The sequence below is a fragment of the Balaenoptera borealis genome (genome assembly GCF_965194805.1).
Source record: "Balaenoptera borealis genome assembly, chromosome: 3".
Lineage (NCBI taxonomy): Eukaryota > Metazoa > Chordata > Mammalia > Artiodactyla > Balaenopteridae > Balaenoptera > Balaenoptera borealis.
The window spans coordinates 172,364,850-172,392,366 of record NC_138866.1 but is presented as its reverse complement, the minus strand read 5'-3'; the positions used below and the strand labels follow the sequence as shown (position 1 = coordinate 172,392,366).

At 38.1% G+C, this 27,517-nt stretch overlaps 1 protein-coding gene across 8 annotated transcripts in view; it reads right to left on the bottom strand.

Moving 5' to 3' along the window:
- Positions 1-27,517, bottom strand: part of ARMC3 (armadillo repeat containing 3) — a 98,811-nt gene that overhangs the window by 54,478 nt on the left and 16,816 nt on the right. For all 8 annotated transcript variants that reach the window (XM_082385365.1, XM_082385368.1, XM_082385367.1 and 5 more), the window contains 7 exons: positions 25,703-25,828; positions 14,493-14,561; positions 14,072-14,247; positions 11,502-11,696; positions 9,106-9,289; positions 3,269-3,421; positions 3,062-3,167 (listed from right to left, as the gene is read on the bottom strand). In XM_082385365.1, the coding sequence (XP_082241491.1) occupies positions 3,062-3,167; positions 3,269-3,421; positions 9,106-9,289; positions 11,502-11,696; positions 14,072-14,247; positions 14,493-14,561; positions 25,703-25,828 (1,009 nt within the window). The remainder of the gene's footprint in view (positions 1-3,061; positions 3,168-3,268; positions 3,422-9,105; positions 9,290-11,501; positions 11,697-14,071; positions 14,248-14,492; positions 14,562-25,702; positions 25,829-27,517) is intronic.

The following is a 27,517-nucleotide window of genomic DNA, read 5'->3' as shown; positions in this document are numbered from 1 at the left end:
AAAATCAGAATTCTCAGGGCTTAACTGCATTAAAAAAAAAAAAAAAGGGCTAGCAATTATCAGGTATCCAAACAGCTACCAAATGCACCTGGAAGACAATAGCTCTGGGTTTTTGCCTTCTTCTCTTACTACTTAGGTGTGGTGGAAAAGCAACTTTCTAACTATTTCTAACCCCCAGCTCCAGCCACCCAGCAGCAGAGGCAGGGACTCAGCCTTGCTCCTATAGCTAGCACTTTGCTAGGAAAGCTGATGAAATGGACTGCTTCTAAAAATCGATGCTGGAAACACTCACCAATGCTGAGTTTAACATAATTTTTTAAAAATGATCTGAGTAGGAAACATTTTTTTACTACAAATAACCAGTCATCTTTGTTGTCTCTTCTGCTGTGGTTAGCTTCAGTAAGTACCACCCTAGAAGGATCGACAATGGGGCTTGTTTGTGTTCATTCCTTTTGATTGACTATAAAATCTTTTTCAACCCCAGTTTTCAGCATTTGGCACAAACAGGTCAAACCTGACTCTATTTCCTCCTCAAAACCATTAATTTTCAGTATCTTTTAGCTCAAAAAGTCCAAAGTAAAAGCTATATAGACCTCAAAAAAAATCCATAAAACACTTTCATTCATGTCCCATTTCCCTCACCAAACATATGTTGGAAAAAAGAAATCACAATGTACGATACATAATAGGTTAAAGAAATAACAGCAATTAAAATTTATAAAAAATAAATTAAAATTACAAAAATAAGGTTGATTGTCATAGAGGAAAAGTCAGGCAGCATTTAGTCCTAATTGACCTCCCTGTGTTGACAAAATGGAACTATATTGGCAGAAGACAAAAATCTCATAAATAGATAATTGAGAGAGAAGATCTGAAGGCAGCTTCTTTTAGAACTACTTACCATCCTAATTTTCTATGATTTTATATAAAACGATGTAAACCAGGCAAACTCTCATCAAATCAAGAGAGCTATATACACTGGAGGCCTTTTGGAGTATGTTAGATAATATATAAATCTAAATGCACTGGAGATAGAAGTGTTTTTGTGTCATAAGATTTTTGCACTGGCATGACTACACTGGAAAAATCACTGAATATGTTGTTTTCAAATTGCTACTTACTATGACCCAATATTCTAGAAATGTGTGTGCTTTCATACAGATGATGATGGCCCTGAATTTAGGAAATTATCATGTCAAAGATTGTAGCTATTAAAGGAACATAATTTTGTTTTGATGCTTATGCATTTCAGCTACGTTTCTATTGGACATTGTTAGATTTTTAGTCATTCCATTAAGGTCTTATAAAATATTTGTGTGGGAGTATAGAAAAAGAAAGAAAGGGTAAGAGACAGATGAACTATATGATGGGGATGGAGGAGGATTTATTTCAAGTAAGAAAGGGGTCATTTTAGCCACAATGCCACAAAACAATAATAAATGGGTGTTAAAAACTAACGTACTGAGATGGTTAATTTTATGTGTCACCTTGACTGGGCTAAGGGATGCCCAGTCAATAATGGTGAAACATTATTTCCGAGTGTGTCTGTGAGGGTGTTTCTGGAAGAGGTCAGCGTTTGAATCTTTAGACTGAATAAAGATCCCTCTTATCAACGTGGGTGGGCATCATCTAATCCATTGAGGAACTGTACAGAACAGAGGAGGAAGGGTGAATTTGCTCTCTGCTTGAGATGGGACAGCCATCTTCTCCTTTCCTTGGACATCAGTGCTCCTGGTTCTCACACTGGGACTGACCTTTACAACCTTGTTCTCCACGCCACAGACAGCAGATCGTGGGACTTCTCAGCCTTCATAAGCTCATGAGCCCATCCCTATAATAAATCTTACAAATATATCTCCTATTGGTTTTGTTTCTCTAGAGAACCCTGACTAATACTCATACCATATTTAGGGAAGGTAAATAGAATTTTTTTACTCTTCTTTATTTATTTAGATTTATTTTTTATTGAGGTTACAGTGGCCTGTAACATTATATAAGTTCATATGTACATTATATTTCTACTTCTGTATACACTATGGTGTGCTCACCACCAAAAATTTAGTTTCCATCCGTTACCATACAGCTGATCCCCTTTACCCATTTCCCACTCCCCCCCCCCCGCCCCTTCCCCTCTGGTAATCACTACTCTGTTCTTTGTATCTATGCATTTGCTTTTGTTTGGTTGGGCTTGTTCATTTATTTTGTTGGTTTGTTTTTTATATTCCACATAAGAGTGAAATCATAGAATATTTGTCTTTCTCCATCTGACTTACTTCACTCAGTATAATATCTTCAGGGCCCATCCATGTTATCGCAAATGGCAATAATCATTTTATTTATGAAAGTTGCCTTCTAAAAATTCTTACTGTTTCATAAGGCAACCGTATCTTCTGTAGAGGAAATAGCAAGGCTTTGGGGTCTAAGAGATCTGGCTTTAATTTCCAGCTCATCTAGTTGAATGAATATGTGTACCCAGGAAAATTAGGGAAACTTGCAGAGCTTCAGTTTCCTCATTAGTAGATGGAGTATCTAGACAATTAAAAATTTAAATGAATATAAATCACATGCCACAGTGTTTGGAATACGGAGGACATTCCTTTTCAACCCTTCTCCATAAGTATTTACCCATATATGTTGTTTTCAATGAACTTTTAAAATGTTTCTCGATTTATCTAATGTTTATATCCTTTTAAAATTGGTTCTTTAAAATTTTTTTCTTGATTTACCAATATTTGTAGAATGTCTTTAATATTTCCAGCATTAGCCAGTTTTCTTTGTTCTGGAACCTTCTACAAGAGTTAGCCTGTTACCTGCATCAAATGGCCTGCACATTTTCCCAGCAAGCCCAGAAACCCTCGAGATTTTGTAATGTCTTTGGAAAACAGGCTTATCTGCTGACTCTTATTTTCATAAGGGTTCCTGAGGAATAAATAACTCAACATAGAAGCATCTGAAAGAATATGTAAACTGCCTTGAAAGCCAGGAGATTACAGTGAGCACATCTTGGACTGTTAAATATCCCATAAACAAGTCCCTGTTGAATGAGTCTTTTTGTACTTACTTTGCATTAGCGGGATTACAAGTGGTCAGATTCGCCAGGGCAAGGGCCGAAGCTTCCCTTACCTCTTCATTGTCACTTTTTAGTAACTGAATTAACTGTGGGATCCCTACAGAAAAAGAAAGATAAAATGTGACTTTACAGACATCCATGTGAACTAGAATATGGCAACCTAAAAATGTTCAAAGTGGCCTTTTCCAATTTGCTTACCCTGATTATTGAAAAATTCTTTGCTGCCCGAATTCTCACACATTGCCGAAATAGCTTGGGAAGCGGCAATTTTAGTTCCATCGTTTTCAGAACCCAAAAGGGTTACAAGGCATTTTTCAACTTCTTGTTCATGAAAAAGTTTTCTATTTTCAGCTTTCATAAACCAAAAGGGGAAAAAAAAAATCAGAATTTTGCTGCAAAAACTGTGCAAGTATAAAGACTTCCCCATCCAAAATATGATAGGAATTCAAACTATTTGTTAGCTTTAGTCACAGTCTAAAATATATACCTATTTATCCTTTAGAACACAGTGATTATGCAAAGTGAATTATGGGCATTGCATTTTTTTCATATTCCCTCATATGATATCAATACTATGGCAAAGAAGATTCTATAATAAGAAAGAGGCAAGCTTCAGACTTAGCAAGAACTTATTTAACATCAATCATGTGCCTGTCATGGTGCTGTGTTCACACGCGCTGTCTTCTCACTGAATACAAAAACATGTTTATTTTAAATACAAAGCCCTATATTTGAAGAATGCCTAAGACGCACAAACCTGTGAGCTGGATGCTCAAGAGCAGAGCGGAGAGGAGGAGAAAGTCAAAATGAGTAATAAAGTATTGATATGATCCCAAGTCTTAAGGAATTTATGATCATCTTTTATCTTGTTACAATACATGCTGACATAGCAAAAATTATAATAATTACTTAATTGCTAAGTTGCCATAAACATAAAATAACATAAACATAGCACAGCTCTGTTTGAAAACAAAGTTATGACTCTAAGTACATACCATGATGTTAACCCCACTATAAAACACGAAATTAAAACCAAAACCAAAGTATTTTTAATGTTCTTTTTGTTCCCGATGTTCCTCTATTTAGTTTGATTTTTTAATAAATGACAATCTCATCACTATACAAAAGCAAATACTGCATTGAATTAAATTAGAACATTAAATAATTTTTGTTTTGTGTTCTACAGTTAATTCTAAATAAATTACTATTTATTAAAAGCATGTACTAGAAAAAATATATATTAAACCAAACTCAGTTTTAATGCTATAATAGAACCAGAGACAAGTTGGAAAAGAAACAGCTTACAAATAATTCCTTGCTAATTTATTTCCAGTTCTTAAGAAAATTTTGTCATAGGTTTGGTTCTTGTTAATTAACCTTTATAAAGTCAATGTAAATGATTAAAATGGAAGAATGTGTGATATGTGCTCTTAGGATGTTGATATACAAGAGAAGAATATTTTGTTAGGATAAAGATCTCTGCAAAAACTGCTGATACTACCTTAGATTACATCGACATGTGGAAATAATTCACTACTTGTACATATTTTAATTAACTTTTTCCCAGAGATATCTTCAGAAATTATAGCAACTAGGTTTCCACTTTTATTGATTTTTGTCTTCTTTCAACAATGATTTTTAAAAATTACCTTTTTCACAGAAGCGGTATCACGGTCAGATGTCACCACCTTTGCAAATACTGTTTTGGCCTTTGTTCCTCTGATACACAGATGTATGCCTGAGCAATCTGGCCATCACTGGCACAAGCTAAGTCACTAACACTTCTGTTCATTCGTCTTAAACCAATCATGAACCATGTCCTGTAATCCTATCATTTTAATCCCTGCTCCTTTCATTTAAAACTGGAATTCAGTCAGGCCATAACTGTTTCATTAAAAAGCTGCGATTAATACTTAAATCTCAAGTATATGGCCCCTAAAATGTTTTAAAATATATGTAGTCCTTATTAGTTTTCCCTGAATAAACAAGATCTCAAACTTTTCCAGAATCTCTGACTTAAAATGCTCAGATTTATAATTAAGACTTCCGAGATGATGCTCAATCAGCTTTCCTAAACAGAACACTCTGAGTGGATTCTATCAAGAAAATCGACCAAAAGAATTAATTTGAAAAGACTAACTTTGGAGTATGTGATGGTTACAATAAAAAAACAGTGTATAAACAATTATTGGAATAATTAAAAAAAAATAATTTAAATACTGTGGGCAATTAGTTTCTCAACCCTGCTGGGAGTGTTCTCAAAATCCAGCTGTGTTCACCAAACCTCAAAAGTGCTGACTGCAGCGTGGCTATAATGGATTTAAAAGATGAATTAACATATTAACCAAGTACCCTCATTGAATTGATACACTGAGAAGTATTTACGTGTTAATTACACAGAAAATAAAGATGGCAAGGTAATTATGCTACTAATAGAATAATGTCCTTTAAAAATAACATTTGTTCAGTATCACTAAATTTAAAAGCATGAGGTTTTGTATATGAAAATAAATCTGTATGTAATGATGCTTTTCTTTACCCATTCTCAGAAGTTGCTAGTGGGCCACCTGTGCTCCTGCTGAGATGTTAATGCCAGTTCATAAACCTCATGGCAACATGGTAGTTAACACCTTCCTCCTCCTGGTGCCAGGTCAAAGGCATACAGATTTAGGGGTGCATATTAAAACTTTACTCAGCAAACAAAACTTAAAGAGTGTATATTATGTGTTTTTGTTTCAACTGTGTTTTTGACATGCAATGACAATGCTAACCCTAACCCTAGCCTACAAAAAAATTTTTTATGATGATTGAAAGTAAAAAAGAATGTTATAAATGAATACAGAACAGTATAAGGAGCAACATTTGTAAAAACCTACTTATGAATGGAGTTAAGAAAATATAAACTGGACTACATCAAAGTTTAAAATGTCTATGCATCAAAAGACACAATCAATAGAGTTAAAAGGCAACCCACAGAATGGGAGAAAATATTTGCAAGTCAGATATCAGATAAGGAGTTAATATCTAGAAAATATAAAAACTCCTACAATTCAATAACAAAAAAACTTTAAACCCAGTTTAAAAATGGGCAAAGGATTTGAATAGGCATTTCTCCAAAGAAGATTTTTTAAATGGCCATTTAGCACATGAAAAAGATGCTCAACATCACTAAACATGAAGGAAATGCAAATCAAAACACAAAGAGATACCACTTCACACCCATTAGGATGGCTACTATTAAAAAAAGAAAAAAAGACAGAATATACCAAGTGTTGGCAAGAATGTGGAGAAATTGGAACCCTTGTGCCCTGTTGATGGGAATGTAAAATGGTGTAGCTGCTATGGAAAACAGTATGGCAGTTCCTCAAAATAGTAAACGTAGAATTACTGTATGACTCAGCAATTCCAGTTCTGGGTATATACCCTAAAGAATTGGAAGTGGGGGCTTAAAGAGATATTTGTACATCTATGTTCATAGCAGCATTATTCACTGTACCCAAAAGGTGGAAGCAATCCAGGTGTCTATTAGCAGATGAAAGGATCAACAAATGTGATATAATCATACAATGGCATATTTTTCAGAGTTAAAAAGGAAGGACATCCTGACACATGGTACAACATGAATGAACCTTGAGGACATTATGCTGAGTGAAATAAGCCAGTCACAAAAGGACAAATATTGTATGATTCCACTTATATAAGTACTTGTAGTCAAACTCACAGAGACAGAAAGAATGGTGGTTTCCAAGGACTGCAGGGAGGGAGAACGGGGGAGTTATTTATTCATGGGTACAGAGGGTTAGGCTTGTGAGACGAAGAGGCCTGCAGCTGGATGGTGGTGATGGTAGCACAACAACATGAATGTATTTAATACCACTGAACTGTACGCTTAGAAATGGTGAAGTCGGTGAATTTTATACTATGTGTATTTTACAATTTTTCAAAAAAGAACAGAACTCATCTCCTTTCCTTCAGTCCAAACCCGCTCTTCTTGAGTTCCCCATTTCTGTGAGTGGCACCATTCTACGTCCAGCTGTCCAAGCCAGAAGGCCTTGTCCTTGGCATCACCTTCTTCTTCCCTCAACCCACAAAGTCATTCAACAAACCCATATGGACCCTCAAGCACTGTGCTGCTGGATCTCCTTGCAAACGCCTCCGAGTCCATCCCGACCACCTCGGCTCTGTTTCAGGACCCCTCCTCCTCTCACCTAGATCACCGCAGCAGTCTCCTTCCCGGTCTTCCTGCATCTGGTCCTGCGCATGTCTAATCTCTTCTCCACTTTGCAGCAAGAGTGCTCTTTCTCTAAAAAGTGAAAATCTGTAGGGTTCCCTCCCCTCTCTAAGTCACTTGAGGGGTGCTTTGTTGCCATGAAAATAAAGTCCAAAGCCCTTAAACTTGGCTCGTGATGCCCATTAGCACGTGGCGCCTCATTACTTCTCCAGCCTTGACTCTCAGTTTTCTGCTGCAATCTATTCACTGGCCATTCTGAAAACTTTCGGCTCTGGAACTCACCACGCTCTGTCCTTCTCTGGCCATTACACACTGTCCTTTCTCCTCAGAGCACTGCTGAGCCTCCCCAACCCACCAGGACCTTCTTTGCCCAGCCAGTTTCCCTCATCTCCTCTAGGTCCGAGCCTGTAAATCACCTGTTCCAGGAAGGCTTGTCTGACCCGAGTCTGCGTTAGGTGGACCCTCCTGGGGGATCCTGTTCCCCCATCATCAGGCACGTTTAACACAGCATCGCGACTGCCTGCTTACTTTCCTGTCCTGGGTTTGTTGACAAACTGGGGGCTTAATAAACATTAATAAATGAATTCATAAACAGATCCAGATAGGCTGTAGCTCACTCACAGACACACCCGTAGGTCACTGCAGTGCCAGTAGCGTAATTAGTAGTAGAACTAGAGTGCAAGAGCTCTCCACCCCGTGCTCTTTTCACTACTGTATCGCGTGATGGGTAATAAACTCACGAAACTTGTATCACAAGAGGGGCCGAAACCCAAAGAGAAGTTGAGATACGTAAAAATTTTAGTTTTGACATTGCTCATGTCTTTCCATTGCCCTCTCATCTGGTCTCAAATAACTAAGAAGGCCTGAGATAGGTGGAGAACAGAACTGACCAGGTAATGACAAGGCCTAAGTTCCTTTTGGGAGAATTCTGAATTAAGCAATTTTGCCAAAATTAATTTTACAGGCTGTCTTTAGATTTGGCCTGTATGATGTAAGTCACGAGGCGCCTCTCTACTGACTTTGTACTAGGAGGTGAAATTTGGCATACTGCATTAAAACTTTGAAGAAAGCCAGTATGGGTTGAAAAGGAAATGTTTCCCATAATATACACATAGACATATATACAGATGTGAGTATATATGTTTAGAATATAAATCACTTAAACTAGTCAAAGCTGTCATCATTTATAAAGAGGGGTGATGTGGAAGGGGGAAAATAAAATCACATCTTTTATTAAATAAAATACTCCAAATATACATAAATTGAAACTATAATTTTATCTTCAGTGTTCATGATGTAATTAATCTCTCATATTTTACAGATTTATGTCAACATAGCTTGCCAGTGAAATGAAAATTGTATTTTGTGTATAGTATGAGCATATTATTTTTCACAGCTATACAACATGGAACAGCTAGACTCCAGCTGCAACTCGAAATTACTGTATAGATATCATTCCAAATGTGGATTTATTGAAATGACGTTTTCGGTGTCACAAAGAGTGCATACATTCTGTAAAATTTCAAAATCAGGAGAAATAATAGCTTAAAACTTAATTTAGGAATGAACAGTTTTAAAAAAAGTTTATAATTAAATCATATTGAGTTTATTAAATCCTTGACAAAGCAATCTCTACTTTTACTTATTAGCATTGAGATGAATTTTGATCTTAAATAGTAAGTATAGCACTATCCTCAAATGACCATCTAAAAGCAGACAAATGCTCTAGCGTTTTTTAGTACTAATTGAAATCAAGACTACAGGAGGAAATAGGTATGCTTAGTTTATACAAAATGAGACATACGATCATAAGCGGCTTTAGTAATTGCTCTTGCTGCATTCTTTTGAATATCAGGAATTGTAGAGTTTTCTGCAAATGATAGGAGCTTCTTAAGATCCCCTGTCTGCTGAATCATCACCATGGTATCCATATCTTCAAGGCAATTGGCCAACACGGAAAGCGCTTCTATATGAAGGTCACTCAATTCCTAATAATAAAAGCAAACACAACTTTAGAAAAGTGTAATAAAAGCAATCCATACTTTCCAAATTTTATTACAAGAGGGACTCAGGTCAGTCAGAACATAATGTAATTAATTTTGTTGTGACAGAGGCCCAAGGAAACAGTTCTGTCTATTAACGTGACATCTCTCTCCCTGACCATTAGTCCCGTCTCTTCTCATTTCCCCTATTCCAAAATATTTTACAGATAAAAAATAGTTGCTGGAAACTTCCAGTAATGGTATCCAAGTGTTGTTGCTCAAGCAGCCTTCCACCGACAACAAGTTTAAAATCTAAAGAAAATATTTTTTGAAAAAGCAGACAGAAGCTGAAGGAAAGTATATTCCTTAAAATCTCCAATTGGTAGAGGGAGGTATTGTGAGTGTGTAGCTTTCCTGCCTGAGGAATCTCCAGAATCCCCATAGCAGTGGAAAACTGAAGCCTTTTCTGAACAGTTAGAAATTTAAGGTAGAAATCACAGCAAGGATGCTCCACTGCCATGGTATTCTGCACAGCAGTGGTTCTGATCAAGAAACTCACTTCACAGCGAAAGAAGTGCAGCAGTGGGCAGATGGTCACAGAAATCACTGGCTTTCCCATATTCCCTACCATCCTGAAGCAGCTGGCTTGATAGAATGGCCTACGGAAGACACAGTGACAGCGCTAGCTAAGTGGCAATAACTTGCAGGGCTATATATTCTCTGGAACAGCATCCAATATATGTTGCTGTTACTCCCAGGAACCAAGGAGTGGATATGGGAGTGGCACCACTCACTATTACCCATGACAATTCAGTAGCAAAAATTTTGTTTCCTGTATCTGTAACCTCATGCTCTGCTGATCTAGAAATCTTAGATCCAAAGGGAGGGATACTTCCACCTGGAGACACAACAATGAGTCCACAGAACTGAAAGCTAAGACTGCCACCTGGCCTCTTTGGGAGCCTCATGGCTCCGAATCAACAGGCAAAGAAGAGTTACTGTGCTGATTGGGGTGATTGATCCCACCTATCCAAGGGAAATTGGACTGCTACTCCACAACAGAGGTGAGGAAGACTATGCCTGGAATACAGGGGGTCCCTTATGGCATCTCTTAGTAATACCATACCCTGTGATTAAGGTTGATGGAAAACTATAATGACCCAATCTGGGTACCACTACTAATGGTCCAGGCTCTTGAGGAATGAAGGTTTGGGTCACCACATCAAGTAAAGAATCAAGATGAGCTGAGGTGCTTGCTGAGGGCAAGGGGAATATGGAATGGGTATCGGAAGAAGGTAGTTATAAATACCAACTACAACCATGTGATCAGTTACAGAAAAGAGGACTATAATTGTCATGAGTATTGCTTCCTTATTTTGTTATAAATGTGTGTGTGTGTTTGTGTGTGTGTGCGTATGAAATATCCTTTTCTTCTCTCTCTTATCCCCTCAGGCAACATGGGATGTACTGCCTTTACAATATGGTATTTAAGTACGGTTAATTTTACATCTTTATGGGATGTCAAGGAGAAGAGTAAACATCATCCAAGGACTTTGCATCCTCCTATGGGGAAGGGGACAGTGTGTTTTTGGTTGTACACAGGACAGCTGGACCATGTTAAGTGGAAGTATGATCTTGTTTTTGTCTTTATTTGGAGATTAATGATTTAGGAGCTGTGTACGGATGCCAGATTGACTAGCGATGGACTTGTGATGGTTAATATTTATGTTTTAACTTGGCTAGGCCACAGTATCCAGATATTTAGTCAAACATTATTCTAGATGTTTCTGTGAAGGCATTTTTTAGGTGAAATTAATATTTAAATCAGTAGACTGAGTAAAGCAGGTTACCCTCCATCATGTGTGGTAAATGACTCTTCTTGCTTTACCCTAGAGAAAACTGGGGCAGACAAAGGTTGAAAGACTAATTCTAGGTGTTTCAAGAAAACATAAGATCACAAACAAAAACTCAAAAATCTTAAATCTTCTAAATTAGAAGATTTTAAAAAATTAAATTATTTTAGAATGCCCTCTACCATTAGTCTGATTTAATTGTGCTGGTAAACTATGTAGCAATAAGCAAATTAGTCCATTCTACTTAGCATCATGCTTAAATATAATAAAATTTCATTAAAAAAATATTCTATAATTTGTATTTTATAACAACACTTAGGAGAGATACATCTCCTCATAGAGAGTTGAATGAATGTTACAGGTACCTTAGTTTCTAGGATCTTAATAAGGTGGTCCACTCCTTGACTGTCTCTTAGCATTGCCCGGCACTCCTTATCATTTGTAATAACACCTAAGGTTTTGAGCGCCAACAACTGAATAATTGGATATTCTGACTTCAAGAGATCTAATATAGGAGGGATTGCATTTAGTTCTTGAAGTGTCGCTCGGCACTGAAAATCCTGCCAGGAAATATAAATGTTCAAATAAGTGATTTTTAAAGCAAAATACAGTCTCAAGAATGGAGAGATTCTGTTTTCTAACAAAGAACATTATAAGTTATAATGTTCCCATCTTTTATTCTGGATTTGCTTCCAAAATACTCACAAACAAATATAAGCAAACCCTGGATTGACAACACCAAAATATTCATTTTAACTATACAGACCTTGTCAATAGTAGGAAATAGGCATGATCTATGACTTCTCAGCAGCTACTGTTTCTTTATTATACAGCAAATTCCTCTTACTAGAAACAGCATCACAATAAAATCTATGCATAATGAAATTCTTTTCACATGCTATACCCTGTTTCAAATAGTAGTCGATAAAATGAAATGATGGTATCAATTCCTTATTATCGTCATTCAAATGGATGGTTTATAAAATGCTAATCTGCATGCAGTGCTGTTGGCAGGACCTGTGCATGCAAATTTACATCAGGTTTAGTTCTGACACATGACCTTAATTTAAGACGTTTACAAGATCAAGGGGTCATTAGAGTCCAGACAAGTCGCTCTGCATGGTGTGCTTGTAATCCTGGGTGAGTGGTGGAGGGAGGGTCGTTGGGGTGAGCGACAGAGAAAACAAAGCAAAAAAGTCATGAAAAGCCCCCAAACTCTGATTACTAAATCATGACATTTTAAATCAAAACAGGGTAAACTTAAAATAGAATTAAATACAGAAAAGGCCCCACTTCCAGCTTATCTTCCCTCTGTCTGTCCTTCAACCGGCCTCTCGTAGTCAGCTTCCTTCAGACATAAAAACTATAGGTTGCTGCTTGCTATGGGTTGAATTGTAACCCCCCACCCCCAAAATATGTTGAAGTCCTAGTCCTCAGTACCTCAAAATGTGACCTTATTTGGAAATGGGATCGTTGCAGATGTAATTAGTTAAGCTAAGGTCATGGGGGAGTAGGGTGGGTAATTAGTGGTGTCCGTATAAGATTGGTGTCTTTATAACAGGAGGCGAGAGAGCCGACAGAGGGAGAGATTGCAGTGATGAGGCTGCAAACCAGGGACCGCCAAGGATTCACAGCCACCACCAGAAGCTGGGAAGAGGTAAGGGAGGAGTCTACCCAGAGTCCCAGACGGAGCACGGCCCTGATGACACCTTGATGTCAGAAGTCCAGCCTCCAGAACCGTGAGGGTATAGGTTCCTGTTGTTTTAGCCAGTTTGTGGTACTTTGTTACAGCAGCCTTAGGAAATGAATACACTGTTATTAACTAGTCCTTCTGTTATGAAGAATAGTGGAGGTAAGTCTTTTCATTTCCACTTGATAAAAAATATAGAGAAATAGACTTAATGAGGAGTCTTGGCATGAAACACACAAACACGTTTGCAGGATTATTTAGGCCTATAGGATGAAGTAAAGTCACCAGAGAAGGGATATGGCTGCACTTGCTCTTCAGGAAGAGTAAAGGTAACACCAGTGGGGGCCCAGCTACGCGGCAAGGACATGCCAGGGCCAGGGTTGCATGCTTTGGGTGCCTTTTGGCATGAGTGCCTTTGTCCTCTTTTTCTATATATTTTGTCTAGATACTTTGCTTCTCAATGAACCCTCCTTCACCTTTGCTTCCATATCTCTTCTTTCACATTCTCTTGACGGCTACTTAAAATGGTGTCTTGTACTTCCAGTTGATCTAAAGCTTACCAAACGTGTGTGGGAATTGTTCAGGAACCTGAGCAGGAAAAGAAGCAGAGAAGGCTGTCCAAAGTGGTAGCAAGCTGACCTGCTGGGGGTGTGAGGGTGTGTGTGCTGGGTTGGGGATTGGAGGGGAGGGGCCAGAGGACAGGACAGGTTGTGGGCAAGGGCGGGTAGGGTGTTTCTTCCATTATGAAGGAAAGCAGCACAGTGAGGTAGCATCTTGCAACTGTGAATGATGAGTTCTGTTCAGCAAAACTCAACTTTTCACCAACAAAGAAGCCGAATCCAAAATCTTGGTACATTGCATAAGGCAGATGATACAACCAATTGGATCACCAAGATTAGATCAACAGGTAACTGCCTAGGTCAAAACTAGTTCAACACTAATATTAGATTTCCTGTTTTGGAAGAAATAGTACTTACCTAGTATAATCCTGCCTTAATTTGCAAGCCATTCTATTTTTTTAAATGCCCTTTTATGGGGAACAATTACTTACAAAACGTGAAAACTGAAAGGTATCGACTCTAAACTTCCATTTTTTTTCCCTCTGAATGATAACTACTAAATAGTACTGAGAAGGAGTGATTAATTAAAACTGGACCTTTTTTTGAAGCCTTGTCCTTTTTTTAATGGGAAAATAAATTCTGTAACCAGCTTTTGTCAAAACTCATTGTTAGAAATTAATCTCACCTGGACCAAGTTGTAAATGCACTCGATAGAATTCTTCTTCACGTCTGGGTCTGGGCTGCTTAGCAGTCTGATGAGAGGCTCTAATCCACCCTGTTCAAATATTTGCACTTTGCTGGTATACTCTGCAGACATGTTTGCTAGGCAAAGACTAGCAAACTCATGGATAACTACTTCCTCTGTGTATCAAAAACAAATAACACAAGTATGTGAAGGCTTATTCAACCATTACGTTAAAGCACGCTGTGAAAACCAAAGCTCCACAGATCTTACCTTGGTTGGAGCCCATCTTGGTTTGGGAGAGTTTAATGACAATACAAAATTGGTGTTTCAAAAACTATTTTCAATCGGTACTTTAATCAGATGTGAAAGATAAACCATTCCCCATTTTTGAAATATTGATAGATGGAGGATGCAGAGTTACCTTCTGCGGCCAGCTGAGCAATCACAGAATTCATGACATCTAACTCCCTTAACAATTTTTTGACATCATCTACAAAAGAAGAAACAGAATATTAATGTTTATTAATTATAATAATAATGGCAATGTCTGTGGAATAGTTCCTTATGAGATAGGTTCTATGATTACCTAATTTTACAGATAAGGAAATTGAGGTTCACAATCACACAGCAAGTAAGAGGTGGGGACGGGTTTCACACCCAGGTCTGTCTGACCCCAGACAGACTCTAGCCCATGTTCCTTGATTGCTCAGCTGTACGACCTTCCAAAACACTAGAAAAGATAACCATAAATGTATGAAAGTGCCTAGAACACGTCAGTAAAGTTGAGTTACTGTGCCCTACACTTGCTTATGATATAACAGTAATTCTTTTTTTTTGTTTTGTTTTGTTGGGAGGATATTTTTAAATTTAGATTTTAATAAAACTAGTATAAAATGCAAATAAGAATTATCCTCAGCCTTTTCCCATAAATACATCTTGTATATGCTCCATTTGCTTATCAGAAATGCCAAAAATGCTTAAAGATAAGTATATTAATTTTTTAAAGTTCACTTTTGTATTATTTATAGGAGCCTAATTAAAGCTAGACAATTATGCCCCTACTTCTTTTTTTTTTTTTTTAAGTAGGATTTTTTTTTTTTTAATTTAATTTATTTATTTATTTTTATTTTTTGGCTGTGTTGGGTCTTCGCTTCTGTGCGAGGGCTTTCTCCAGTTGCGGCAAGCGGGGGCCACTCTTCATCGCGGTGCGCGAACCTCTCACTATCGCGGCCTCTCTTGTTGCGGAGCACAGGCTCCAGACGCGCAGGCTCAGTAGTTGTGGCTCATGGGCCTAGTTGCTCCGCGGCATGTGGGATCCTCCCAGACCAGGGCCCGAACCCGCGTCCCCTGCATTGGCAGGCAGATTCTCAACCACTGCCCCACCAGGGAAGCCCTATGCCCCTACTTCTTTCTTGCCATCCTTAACCCCCTTTTTCTGAGAAATAAGGCATAGCTGCTACTTCAGTTTTGCAGTTTCTCTTCTTGGTTGATTATCTCTTCTGTAAGCCAAAATTAGTCCTACCAGAAGTTTGGAAAAATTCACTTTGCAGCAGCTGAAGCAGATGGTCTCAGGAATTAACCACTGGATACGTTTGCCTTTTCTTGGACACCTTTTCCTGTGGGATTCAGGGATATGGCTGTTTCTCAACCTGTCAAAACTTCTTTCTTTCTGTTCTGTTCAGAATGGCTCAAAGAGGGCTAGCGAACTTACAGCTAGCTATATATGCACATGGATAGGCTTTCAGCACAAAAGAATAATTGAGTTTTGGGGAAGTGTAGGACTTCATTTTACAGTCGAAACTCCTCTGAAAAACACATTACCTCCACAGGTCAAGAAATAATAGCCATGGCATAACAGTCAGATCCTTCCAAGTGTCCTGGTAAACTAGGCAGAGGTGCCCCCTCTGGAAAAGCATGCTGTCATTCTCTTCTCACTCTTATGAGTCCAGTCTGTGTTGTCTGCAATGATTTTTTGGAAGGCTGTACCAAAGTCCCCTATTTTTACATGCTTGAAGAAAAGCATTTCTGGGCTTTTAGATCTCCAAGTACATTCTCCGTTTAGTATACAAAATAATCTTCCACCTACTTCAAAGTTTCTGCTACAACGCTGACCATGAGGTCAGGAAGATTCAGGCCCTGTGTACTCTCTGCTCCTTGTGTTTCTTTGCAGGAAGCATCTGCTCCCACAGGGAGAGGCCCCCTTGCTGCATCTATATGTGCCACCACCCCTTGGTGTGCCCAAACAAGTTAAAAGTTTTCATCAGAGGATTCTCTGGGCCACGAAATTCACTTCTACATATGAATTTAGCCCAGGTCTGTTCAACAACATATCTAGTAGGTTTGTCCACTACACCACTTTCTTAAGGCTCAATGGATCATTCAGATTCAATGGCAGTTCTTGTAAATTGGTGGCATAGCTGATTAATTTGTTATTCAACTATTTGACACCAGATTGTTCAAATAATCCTTCTGTTCTTGAGGTTAAATCAGCAGAAATAATGGATAAGCTGCTACTTCTGTCACTTTAAATATAATATTGGTCTCTGTCCCCTTCTTTCTCAGCAGAGAACCCTCTCAGATATGGCAACTTGGACCTGTGGTTGGGCCACATGAACACATTCTAGGCAAGCAGTGTGACATCTACAATTCTAGCTTGTTTCAGAACTGCCAGCACCTTCCTTCCCAGAGTATCTTCATGACATCTGTTGTTTTTTTTTTTTAAGTCATCAATTTTATACACATCAGTGTATACATCTCAATCCCAATCGCCCAATTCATCACACCACCACCCCCACCCACCCGCCACTCTCCCCGCTTGGTGTCCATATGTTTGTTCTCTACATCTGTGTCTCAAATTCTGCCCTGCAAACAGGTTCCTCTGTATCATTTTTCTAGGTTCCACATATATGCATTAATATATGATATTTGTTTATCTCTTTCTGACTTAACTTCAATCTGTATGACAGTGTCTAGATCCATCCACATTTCAACAAATGACCCAATTTCATTCCTTTTTATGGCTGAGTAATATTCCATTGTGTATATGTACCACATCTTCTTTATGCATTCGTCTGTTGATGGGCATAGGTTGCTTCCATGACCTGGCTATTGTAAATAGTGCTGCAATGAACATTGGGGTGCATGTGTCGTTTTGAATTATGATTTTCTCTAGGTATATGCCCAGTAGTGGGATTGCTGGATCATATGGTAATTCTATTTTTAGTTTTTTAAGGAACCTCCATACTGTTCTCCATAGTGGCTGCATCAATTTACATTCCTGCCAACAGTGCAAGAGGGTTCCCTTTTCTCCACACCCTCTCCAGCATTTGTTGTTTGTAGATTTTCTGATGATGCCCATTCTAACTGGTGTGAGGTGATACCTCATTGTAGTTTTGATTTGCATTTCTCTAATAATTAGTGATGTTGAGCAGCTTTTCATGTGCTTCTTGGCCATGTGTATGTCTTCTTTGGAGAAATGTCTATTTAGGTCTTCTGCCCATTTTTGGATTGGGTTGTTTGTTTCTTTAATATTGAGCTGCATGAGCTGTTTATATATTTTGGAGATTAATCCTTTGTCCATTGATTCATTTGCAAATATTTTCTCCCATCCTGAGGGTTGTCTTTTGGTCTTGTTTATGGTTTCCTTTGCTGTGCAAAAGCTTTGAAGTTTCATTAGGTCCCATTTGTTTATTTTTGTTTTTATTTCCATTACTCTAGGAGGTGGATCAAAAAAGATCTTGCTGTGATTTATGTCAAAGAGTGTTCTTCCTATGTTTTCCTCTAAGAGTTTTATAGTGTCCAGTCTTACATTTAGGTCTCGAATCCATTTTGAGTTTATTTTTGTGTATGGTGTTAGGGAGTGTTCTAATTTCATTCTTTTACATGTAGCTGTCCAGTTTTCCCAGCACCACTTACTGAAGAGACTGTCTTTTCTCCATTGTATATCCTTGCCTCCTTTGTTGTAGATTAGTTGACCATAGGTGCGTGGGTTTATCTCTGGGCTTTCTATCTTGTTCCATTGATCTATATTTCTGTTTTTGTGCCAGTACCATAATGTCTTGATTACTGTAGCTCTGTAGTATAGTCTGAAGTCAGGGAGTCTGATTCCTCCAGCTCCATTTTTTTCCCTCAAGACTTCTTTGGCTATTCGGGGTCTTTTTAAGATTTTTTATCTGTAATTTTCTTTTTTTGTAGTATCTTTGTCTGGTTTTGGTATCAGGGTGCTGGTGGCCTCATAGAATGAGTTTGGGAGTGTTCCTTCCTCTGCAATTTTTTGGAAGAGTTTGAGAAGGATGGATGCTAGCTCTTCTCTAAATGTTTGATAGAATTCACCTGTGAAGCCATCTGGTCCTGGACTTTTGTTTGTTGGAAGATTTTTAATCACAGTTTCATTTTCATTACTTGTGATTGGTCTGTTCATATTTTCTGTTTCTTCCTGGTTCACTCTTGGAAGGTTATACCTTTCTAAGAATTTGTCCATTTCTTCCAGGGTGTCCATTTTATTGGCATAGAGTTGCTTGTAGTAGTCTCTTAAAATGCTTTGTATTTCTGCGGTGTCTGTTGTAACTTCTCCTTTTTCATTTCTAATTTTATTGATTTGAGTCCTCTTCCTCTTTTTCTTGATGAGTCTGGCTAATGGTTTATCAATTTTGTTTATCTTCTCAAAGAACCAGCTTTTAGTTTTATTGATCTTTGCTATTGTTTTCTTTGTTTCTATTTCATTTATTTCTGCTCTGATCTTTATGATTTCTTTCTTTCTGGTAACTTTGGGTTTTGTTTGTTCTTCTTTCTCTAGTTCCTTCAGGTGTAAGGTTAGATTGTTTATTTGAAATTTTTTTGTTTCTTGAGGTAGGCTTGTATAGGTATAAACTTCCCTCTTAGAACTGCTTTTGCTGCATCCCATAGGTTTTGGATCGTCGTGTTTTTATTGTCATTTGTCTCTAGGTACTTTTGGATTTTGTCTTTGATTTCTTCAGTGATCTCTTGGTTATATAGTAACGTATTGTTTAGCCTCCATGTGTTTGTGTTTTTTACGTTTTTTTCCCTGTTATTCATTTCTAATCTCATAGCGTTGTGGTCAGAAAAGATGCTTGATATGATTTCAACTTTCTTAAATTTACTGAGGCTTGATTTTTGACCCAAGATGTGATCTATCCTGGAGAATGTTCCATGCGCACTTGAGAAGAAAGTGTAATCTGCTGTTTTTGGATGGAATGTCCCATAAATATCATTAAATCTATCTGGTCTATTGTGTCATTTAAAGCTTCTGTTTTCTTATTTATTTTCATTTTGGATGATCTGTCCATTGGTGTAAGTGAGGTGTTGAAGTCCCCCACTATTATTGTGTTACTGTCGATTTCCTCTTTTACAGCTGTTAGCAGTTGCCTTATGTATTGAGGTGCTCCTATGTTGGGTGCATATATATTTATAATTGTTATATCTTCTTCTTGGATTGATCCCTTGATCATTATGTAGTGTCCTTCCTTGTCTCTTGTAACATTCTTTATTTTAAAGTCTATTTTATCTGATATGAGTATGGCTACTCCAGCTTTCTATTTCCGTTTGCATGGAATATCTTTTTCCATCCCCCCACTTTCAATCTGTATGTGTCCCTAGGTCTGAAGTGGGTCTCTTGTAGACAGCATATATATGGGTCTTGTTTTTGTATCCATTCAGCAAGCCTGTGTCTTTCGGTTGGAGCATTTAATCCATTCACGTTTAAGGTAATTATCAATATGTATGTTCCTATTACCATTTTCCTAATCGTTTTGGGTTTGTTTTTGTAGGTCCTTTTCTTCTCTTGTGTTTCCCACTTAGAGAAGTTCCTTTAGCATTTGTTGTAGAGCTGGTTTGGTGTTGCTGAATTCTCTTAGCTTTTGCTTGTCTGTAAAGCTTTTGATTTCTCCATCGAATCTGAATGAGATCCTTGCCGGGTAGAGTAATCTTGGTTGCAGGTTCCTCCCTTTCATCACTTTAAGTATATCATGCCACTCCCTTCTGGCTTGTAGAGTTTCTGCTGAGAAATCAGCTGTTAACCTTATGGGAGTTCCCTTGTATGTTATTTGTCATTTTTCCCTTGCTGCTTTCAATAATCTTTCTTTGTCTTTAATTTTTGCCAATTTGATTACTATGTGTCTCGGCATGTTTCTCCTTGGGTTTATCCTGTATGGTACTCGCTGCGCTTCCTGGACTTGGGTGGCTATTTCCTTTCCCATGTTAGGGAAATTTTCGACTATAATGTCTTCAAATATTTTCTCTGGTCCTTTCTCTTTCTCTTCTACTTCTGGGACCCCTACAATGCAAATGTTGTTGCATTTAATGTTGTCCCAGAGGTCTCTTAGGCTGTCTTCATTTCTTTTCATTCTTTTTTCTTTATTCTGTTCCGCAGCAGTGAATTCCACCATTCTGTCTTCCAGGTCACTTATCCGTTCTTCTGCCTCAGTTATTCTGCTATTGATTCCTTCTAGTGTAGTTTTCATTTCAGTTATTGTATTATTCATCTCTGTTTGTTTGTTCTTTAATTCTTCTAGGTCTTTGTTAAACATTTCTTGCATCTTCTCAGTCTTTGCCTCCATTCTTTTTCCGAGGTCCTGGATCATCTTCCCTATCATTATTCTGAATTCTTTTTCTGGAAGGTTGCCTATCTCCACTTCATTTAGTTGTTTTTCTGGGGTTTTATCTTGTTCCTTCATCTGGTACATAGCCCTCTGCCTTTTCATCTTGTCTATCTTTCTGAGAATGTGGTTTTTGTTCCACAGCCTGCAGGATTGTAGTTCCCATGCCATCTGTTTTAACTGCATCCTTTTCTTAAAAACATTATTTTATTGAAGTATAGTTGACTTACAATGTTATGTTAATTTCTGCTGCACAGCAAAGTGATTCAGTTACACATATATATACTTATTTTTTTCCATTATGGTTTATTACAAGATATTGAATACAGTTCCCTGTGCTATACAGTAGGACCTTGTTGTTTAGCCATTCTATACATAATAGTCTGCGTCTGCTAATCCGAAACTCTCAATCCATCCCTCTCCCACCCCCTTCCCCCTTGGCAACCACAAGTCTGTTCTCTATGTCTGGGAGTCTGTTTCTCTTTCGTAGATAAGTTCATTTGTGTCATATTTTAGATTCCACATGTAAGTGGAGTCATATGATATTTGTCTTTCTCTTTCTGAATTACTTCCCTTAGTATGATAATCTCTAAGACTCCACACAAAAAACTACTAGAACTAAGCGATAAGTGAATTCAACAAGGTAGCAGGATACAAGATTAACATACAGAAATTGGTTGCATTTGTTTACATGAACAATGAAATATCAGAAAGAGAATGTAAAAAAAAAAAAATCCATTTTAAAATTGAATCCAAAAAATAAAGTACTTAGGAATAAACTTGACCAAGGAGGTGAAAGACTTATATGCTGAGAACTATAAAACATTAATAAAAGAAACCGAAGATGATTCAAAGAAATGGAGGGACTTCCCTGGTGGCTCAGTGGTTAAGAATCCTCCTGCCAATGCAGGGGACTCGGGTTCGATCCTTGCTCCGGAAAGATCCCACATGCCATGGAGCAGCTAAGCCCGTGTGCCACAACTATTGAGCCTGCATGCCACAACTACTGAAGCCCATGCTCCTAGAGCCCGTGCTCCACAACAAGAGAAGCCACTGCAACGAGAAAAGTCTGCGCACCACAACAAAGAGTAGCCCCTGCTCGCTGCAACTAGAGAGAAAGCCTGCGTGCAGCAACGATGACCCCCAAAAATAAATAAAATAAAGTAAATACATTAAAAAAAAAAATGGAAAGATATCCCATGCTCTTGGATTAATTCTTATTCACAATTTTTTTGTTGCATAATATTGACCACCTAATTTACTCTTGATCTTGTATACTCTTTTTACATCAACCTTTTCCTAAGATGGCAAGCTCTTCATATTGCCTTAAATCAGGCATCTCCAACCCCCAGGCCACAGAATGGTACCGATCCGTGGCCTGTTAGGAACCGGGCTGCACAGCAGGAGGTGAGTGGGGGGCGAGCAAAACTTCATCTGTATTTACAGCCGCTCCCCATCATTCGCATTACCACCTGAGCTCTGCCTCCTGACAGCATTATGGTGAGTTGTATAATTATTTCATTATATATTACAACGTAATAATAATAGAAATAAAGTACACAATAAACGTAATGCTCTTGAATCATCCCAAAACCATCCCCTGCCCTCCCCCCGACCCCAGTCGTGGAAAAATTGTCTTCCACGAAACTGGTCCCTGGTGCCAAAAAGGTTGGGGACCGCTGCCTTAAGTAATGTAACATCTGGGCTTCCAAGGCTACTTCTCCTCACGAGGATCCTAATGAACTCTCTCTTTAGCTGAACTCTCTCTCTTCATTAAATGAGTCTCTGTGATATGGCCTCATTGAACTAAATACAAACTGGAAGGTGAAAGAAGATAGCAGCTCCCGTTTGATAAAAAGGTTTAACAAAGTAATTTAAATTCCTATCTTGAATGACCCAGGCATAGCACAAGCACATAGCTCAATCACTCTAGCAAAAAAAGAAAAAAATAATTTATTTGCAACTGCAAAAGGGAAAGATGGTTCTCATAGCAATCCTTTAGCACCTGGAATGTTGGAACATCCTGTTGGTTCATCCACTACGAGCATAGTGGTGGAAAACAATATGAAAATACAAATTTCTGAAGAAGCATCAGTTATTTTAAGACTGCCCAAAGATGATGATTTAACCATGCAGCTTCAGAGGTGCATTTATTTACATATTAGTCTGGAAACATGACTTTGCATTTAGGTCAAATGACTTGTTGCTCATTTTTTATTCCAAGTTTCCTTGGACATGTATGAAAAGTGAAGCACCAGCTATTGTGTTGGCTCTCTTACCAAAAAAGGAGCTCCACAAGCAGTTGAGGATGCCATGTGTTTTATCCATGTCATCAGATAGTTCAAATAGAAAATCAGGTAAGTTAATCCCAATAATGGTTTGATTTTTTTTCACCCACTTCACAGAATCAAAAGAAGTTTGATAAGTTCATGCAGTATACTTGAGACCCAAGCACTCAGTGGAGACCTTGAAGACAGCAAAGCTCTTTCCATGGTTAAGCTTTGCAGTTGCAGACTGCACTGGTTCTAGCGCTGGTTACAGCCCAGCCAGCCAGCTTACAGATTGTGGTTTGACAGGTCTAAGGGAGCCATCTCATTTAGCACCCAAATGTAACAGTATTCTTAACATTTGGGGGCCACAGATTCCTTTAGAAACTCATGAAATTCAACTTAAAAACCTACTCAGAAAAATTTGCAAACTAATTGTAGGGTTTCACAGATGATAAACTCGTATATATTAGAAGATGAAAATACAAAATAAAATGAATAATAGAAATTAAGAACATAAAAAAGGGAAAAAATCATAGAGACCTGGATATTACATTGAAAATATAAATGTAAACAGGAAATTATAACTCTCCTTTCTAAATCATTTAGAAGGAGAATCTGACTTAGCATGGACGCTAATGTTAAGGATCATAAAAGATTTAGTGAATAGAAGGTCTACTGAACTATGAGTCAGAGAGTAAAGTTGTAATTTAGCTCTCATCTCAGTTCTGCTACTAGCCACCTGCATGACTTTGGGCAAGGAACCCAATCCTTCAAGGGATCTTTCTTGTGTTTAAAATAAGGAGTTGGACTTCCCTGGTGGTGCAGTGGTTAAGAATCCACCTGCCCATGCTGGGGACCTGGTTCGAGCCCTGGTCTGGGAAGATCCCACATGCTGTGGAGCAAATAAGCCCGTGCGCCACAACTACTGAGCCTGTGCTCTAGAGCCTGCGAGCCACAACTACTGAGCCTGCATGCCACAACTACTGAAGCCTGTGCGCCTAGAGCCCATGCTCTGCAAGAAGAGAAGCCACCACAATGAGAAGCACGCGCACCACAACAAAGAGTAGTCCCCGCTCGCCACAACTAGAGAAAGCCTGCGTGCAGCAACCAAGACCCAACGCAGCCAAAAATAAATAAATACATAAATAAATAAATAAATAAATAATTTAAAATAAATAAAATAAGGAGTTGCACGTGGGGTGTTACCAAGCACCTTTGGTTTTCAAACTCTGTGGTATGTACGCAGAATAAAACGGAAGAAATTTAAATATTTTCCCTGTTTTGGTTATACATAATTCTATATGGCACATTCAATATGGCAGAATTAGTCTGCAGACAACCCCAGAGACAGATTTATGAAGGCCCCACAATACAAATGATTACTACTTTAACTTCTCTGTGCCTCAGTCACCTCATATGTAAAGGAAATAATAGCACCAACCTCATTAAGCGATTTAATATATAAATACTATGTACGACAGTGCCTGGCACATTGTAAATACTTTGTAAGTGTTGACTAGTGTTATTGTAATCTACGTTGGTGGAATATCCACTGCCCGCTGACTGTCCTCATCCTGCTGTCATTCCCGGAGATACTCCCAGAGCCCCCGCCTTGCAGCACAGCCACCGCTAGTCCTGGAGTTTCCACCAGAAACCCTTCCACTAACTACAGAGTGCCCCCACCAACCCCATAACCCTGCAGGTGCTGTTCACGTGGTCTCCGCAGCTGAGGTTGTGATGGCACAGATGCCAGAGAAGGCTCTCCTTCCCCTCCCTTCCCCCTTCCTCCACTCATAACTGTCTCTGAAGACACCAAGGCCACAGTCCCTGCTGGACACCATGGAATGAGGGGCCCCCACTGCATCACAGAGGGTCCAGGGTATGTGAGCTGGGACAGTGCAGGAAGCTGGAGGAGGAATCTGTGCTTGTGTGCTTGCTGAGACAATGGTAAAAAGGAGAAGGTAGGATGATTTTAGCCACGTGCCATGATAGAGACATGTTTATTCCTATCAGCCCGAGTTTCATGACAGAATTCAGTCTCCACCAAGAAAGTCATTTTTTATTATAAATAACAAGGCTTTTGTTGGCCAACTCGAAAATCTACCACCATAACATGAAAATTACTTACAAACAGAAAACACGTCCTGTTCACTAGTCAGGGACTGCCTGTATTACATGGTTTTAGTCAAAGTGATATTCTAATAGAAGTGACAGCATATTTTAAGTAATACTGTTATTCCACCATATTAAATATGTGAAAATATTAAAGCAAGTAATAGGTCTGATTTAAGGAGTAAATACGTATCTAAATTTTTTTTTGGCAAAATATAGTTTGCAGCTTCAAAAAATAAGTGTATCAAAACTTTTTACTCTGGGCTTCAGTTACAATGAAATACACATGAAGTGTAACTTGTACAGGCAGACATTCAAATTACATTATCCTAACTCAAGAAAAAAACTATTTTAATTTTAAAAGACAATGATTGTTCTCCTAACTTGTAAGACTGGAACATACTACATCACCAACTCTGAGAGTTTTTCCATGGATATATGTGCACATATTTTTATATTTAAAAATATCACTTAAAATATGAAATCATACATTTGTTGCACATTACACTTATTTAACTTTTTTGTTAACATTAAAGTCAGCTTAAATAAAATTAAAGTGAGTCCCTTAAGGTTAAATTTAAAAGTATAATGCATCATGTGAGATTATTTAATTAGTTTTAAAAGCGGATACTTACTATTAGAAGCCAGAATTCCAAATATCATAGTAGCGTTTCTTCTCACAATTTTGTCTTCGTGGTTGAGCAGCTTAGTTAACGGTTCCACAGCTCCAAGTTCAAGGAGGGTTGCTTTATTTTCTTCACCTGACATCACAGGTAAAATAAAATCAGACATGGATAGCAATCTCATCAAAATTCTTCTTTGTGTCATTCCAAGTTCTTATTTGCCATTTGTCTTTCACATTCCTCTGTTTCCACACGTATTTCTTTCAGAATAAACCTTAGAGCTCAGGTATCCTGGACTTGCTACTCTCCCTTCCCTGGATGTTTACAAAGCTGGCTTCTTCATTTGGTTCTTAGCTCACACCGAACCTCCTGAGGAGTCTCTTCTGACCACCCTACCTAATGTCATCACTACATCTCAGTCTTTCTGATCTCTTTATCCTGCTTTATTTCCTTCATACCACTTAACGATCTCCGTGCATTGTTCGCTTACATCCCTGTTACTTAACTTTCCATGAAGACAGATACCCTTTCTGTTCTATTCTCTCATAACCTCGTGCCTAACACAGTGCCAGGCATGTAATGGGCACTCAATAATACTTACTTGCATAATTAATTATAAAAATTAACACACAGAGTCCCCACTTCAAATTCAAGTGAGTTGGAGTTTAGGGTGCTCGTTTTTCACCCAGTGGGTTTGCCTGCAGCCAGCATGGAGGCACACACACAAAGCGGAGCCACCGGGGTTACTGGGATTCCTTAACTGTGGCAAGAAGCCCCAGAACCAGAAGGTCAGTGAAGGCCAGCACCGGGCCTAACTGTAAAAGCAGTTTATCCCTACCCCAATAAGTGGGATATCATTCTTCAAAGTCTGGAATAATATTTAGGTCCTGATTAATTTCAGCTTCTCAATTTCACCAGCTATGAAAATGCATATTTCATTTTCAAAATTAATTTGAGTAAAATAAAGTCTTTTAAACTATTTTGCCTCAGTTTTCTCATAAAATTAAAATATTTTATACTTGAAGTTATAGGTTCATTCTGATAACTCAGTTCTCTAAACACAGACTGTACCTTCCTATAGCCTGTGGAACTGCCCTGTATCTAAATGGTTAAATCTGTCACTTGATAAGAATCTGTTGAAATATGCATTGTTGACTATTACAAACGTCCTTCTCAAACCTTCCATAATATTTGCATTTTATTGGGGTTCTAAAAGTGAATTTCTTAGATGAAAATATTTTGTCAAATAAATTTTTTTTTTTTTTTTTTTTGCTGTGCCACGCAGCATGTGGGATCTTAGTTCCCTGATCAGGGATGGAACCCTCGCCCCCTACATTGGAAGAATGGAGTCTTAACCACTGGACCGCCAGGGAAGTCCCAAATAAATTTTAATTTAAGGATAAATTTTAGGATACTTAAATAAATGGTGGCTTCATAGAATCAATAGAGAAATATTCCATCTTTTTCAATTTTCTAAAAGAGTTTGTGTATAACTGGTATTATTTCTTCCATAAGTGTATGGCAGAGTTCAGCAGTGAAAACATCTGGACCTAAAGTTTTCTTCGTGAGATTTTTAAATTACAGATTTCCATTTCTGTAATAGATAAGGGGCTATTCAGGCTATCTATTTTTCTTTAATGAGCTTTGAGAGTTTGTGTCTTAAAATGAATTTGCCCAATTTATCTAAGTTGTAGAATTTATTGGCATTAAATTGTTCATAACATTTAGATTATCCTTTTAATATCTATAGGAGCTGTAGTGATGCTCTCATTCCTCATATCAATAATTTGTCTTCTCTCTTTTTATTTATCAACCTGGCTAGACATT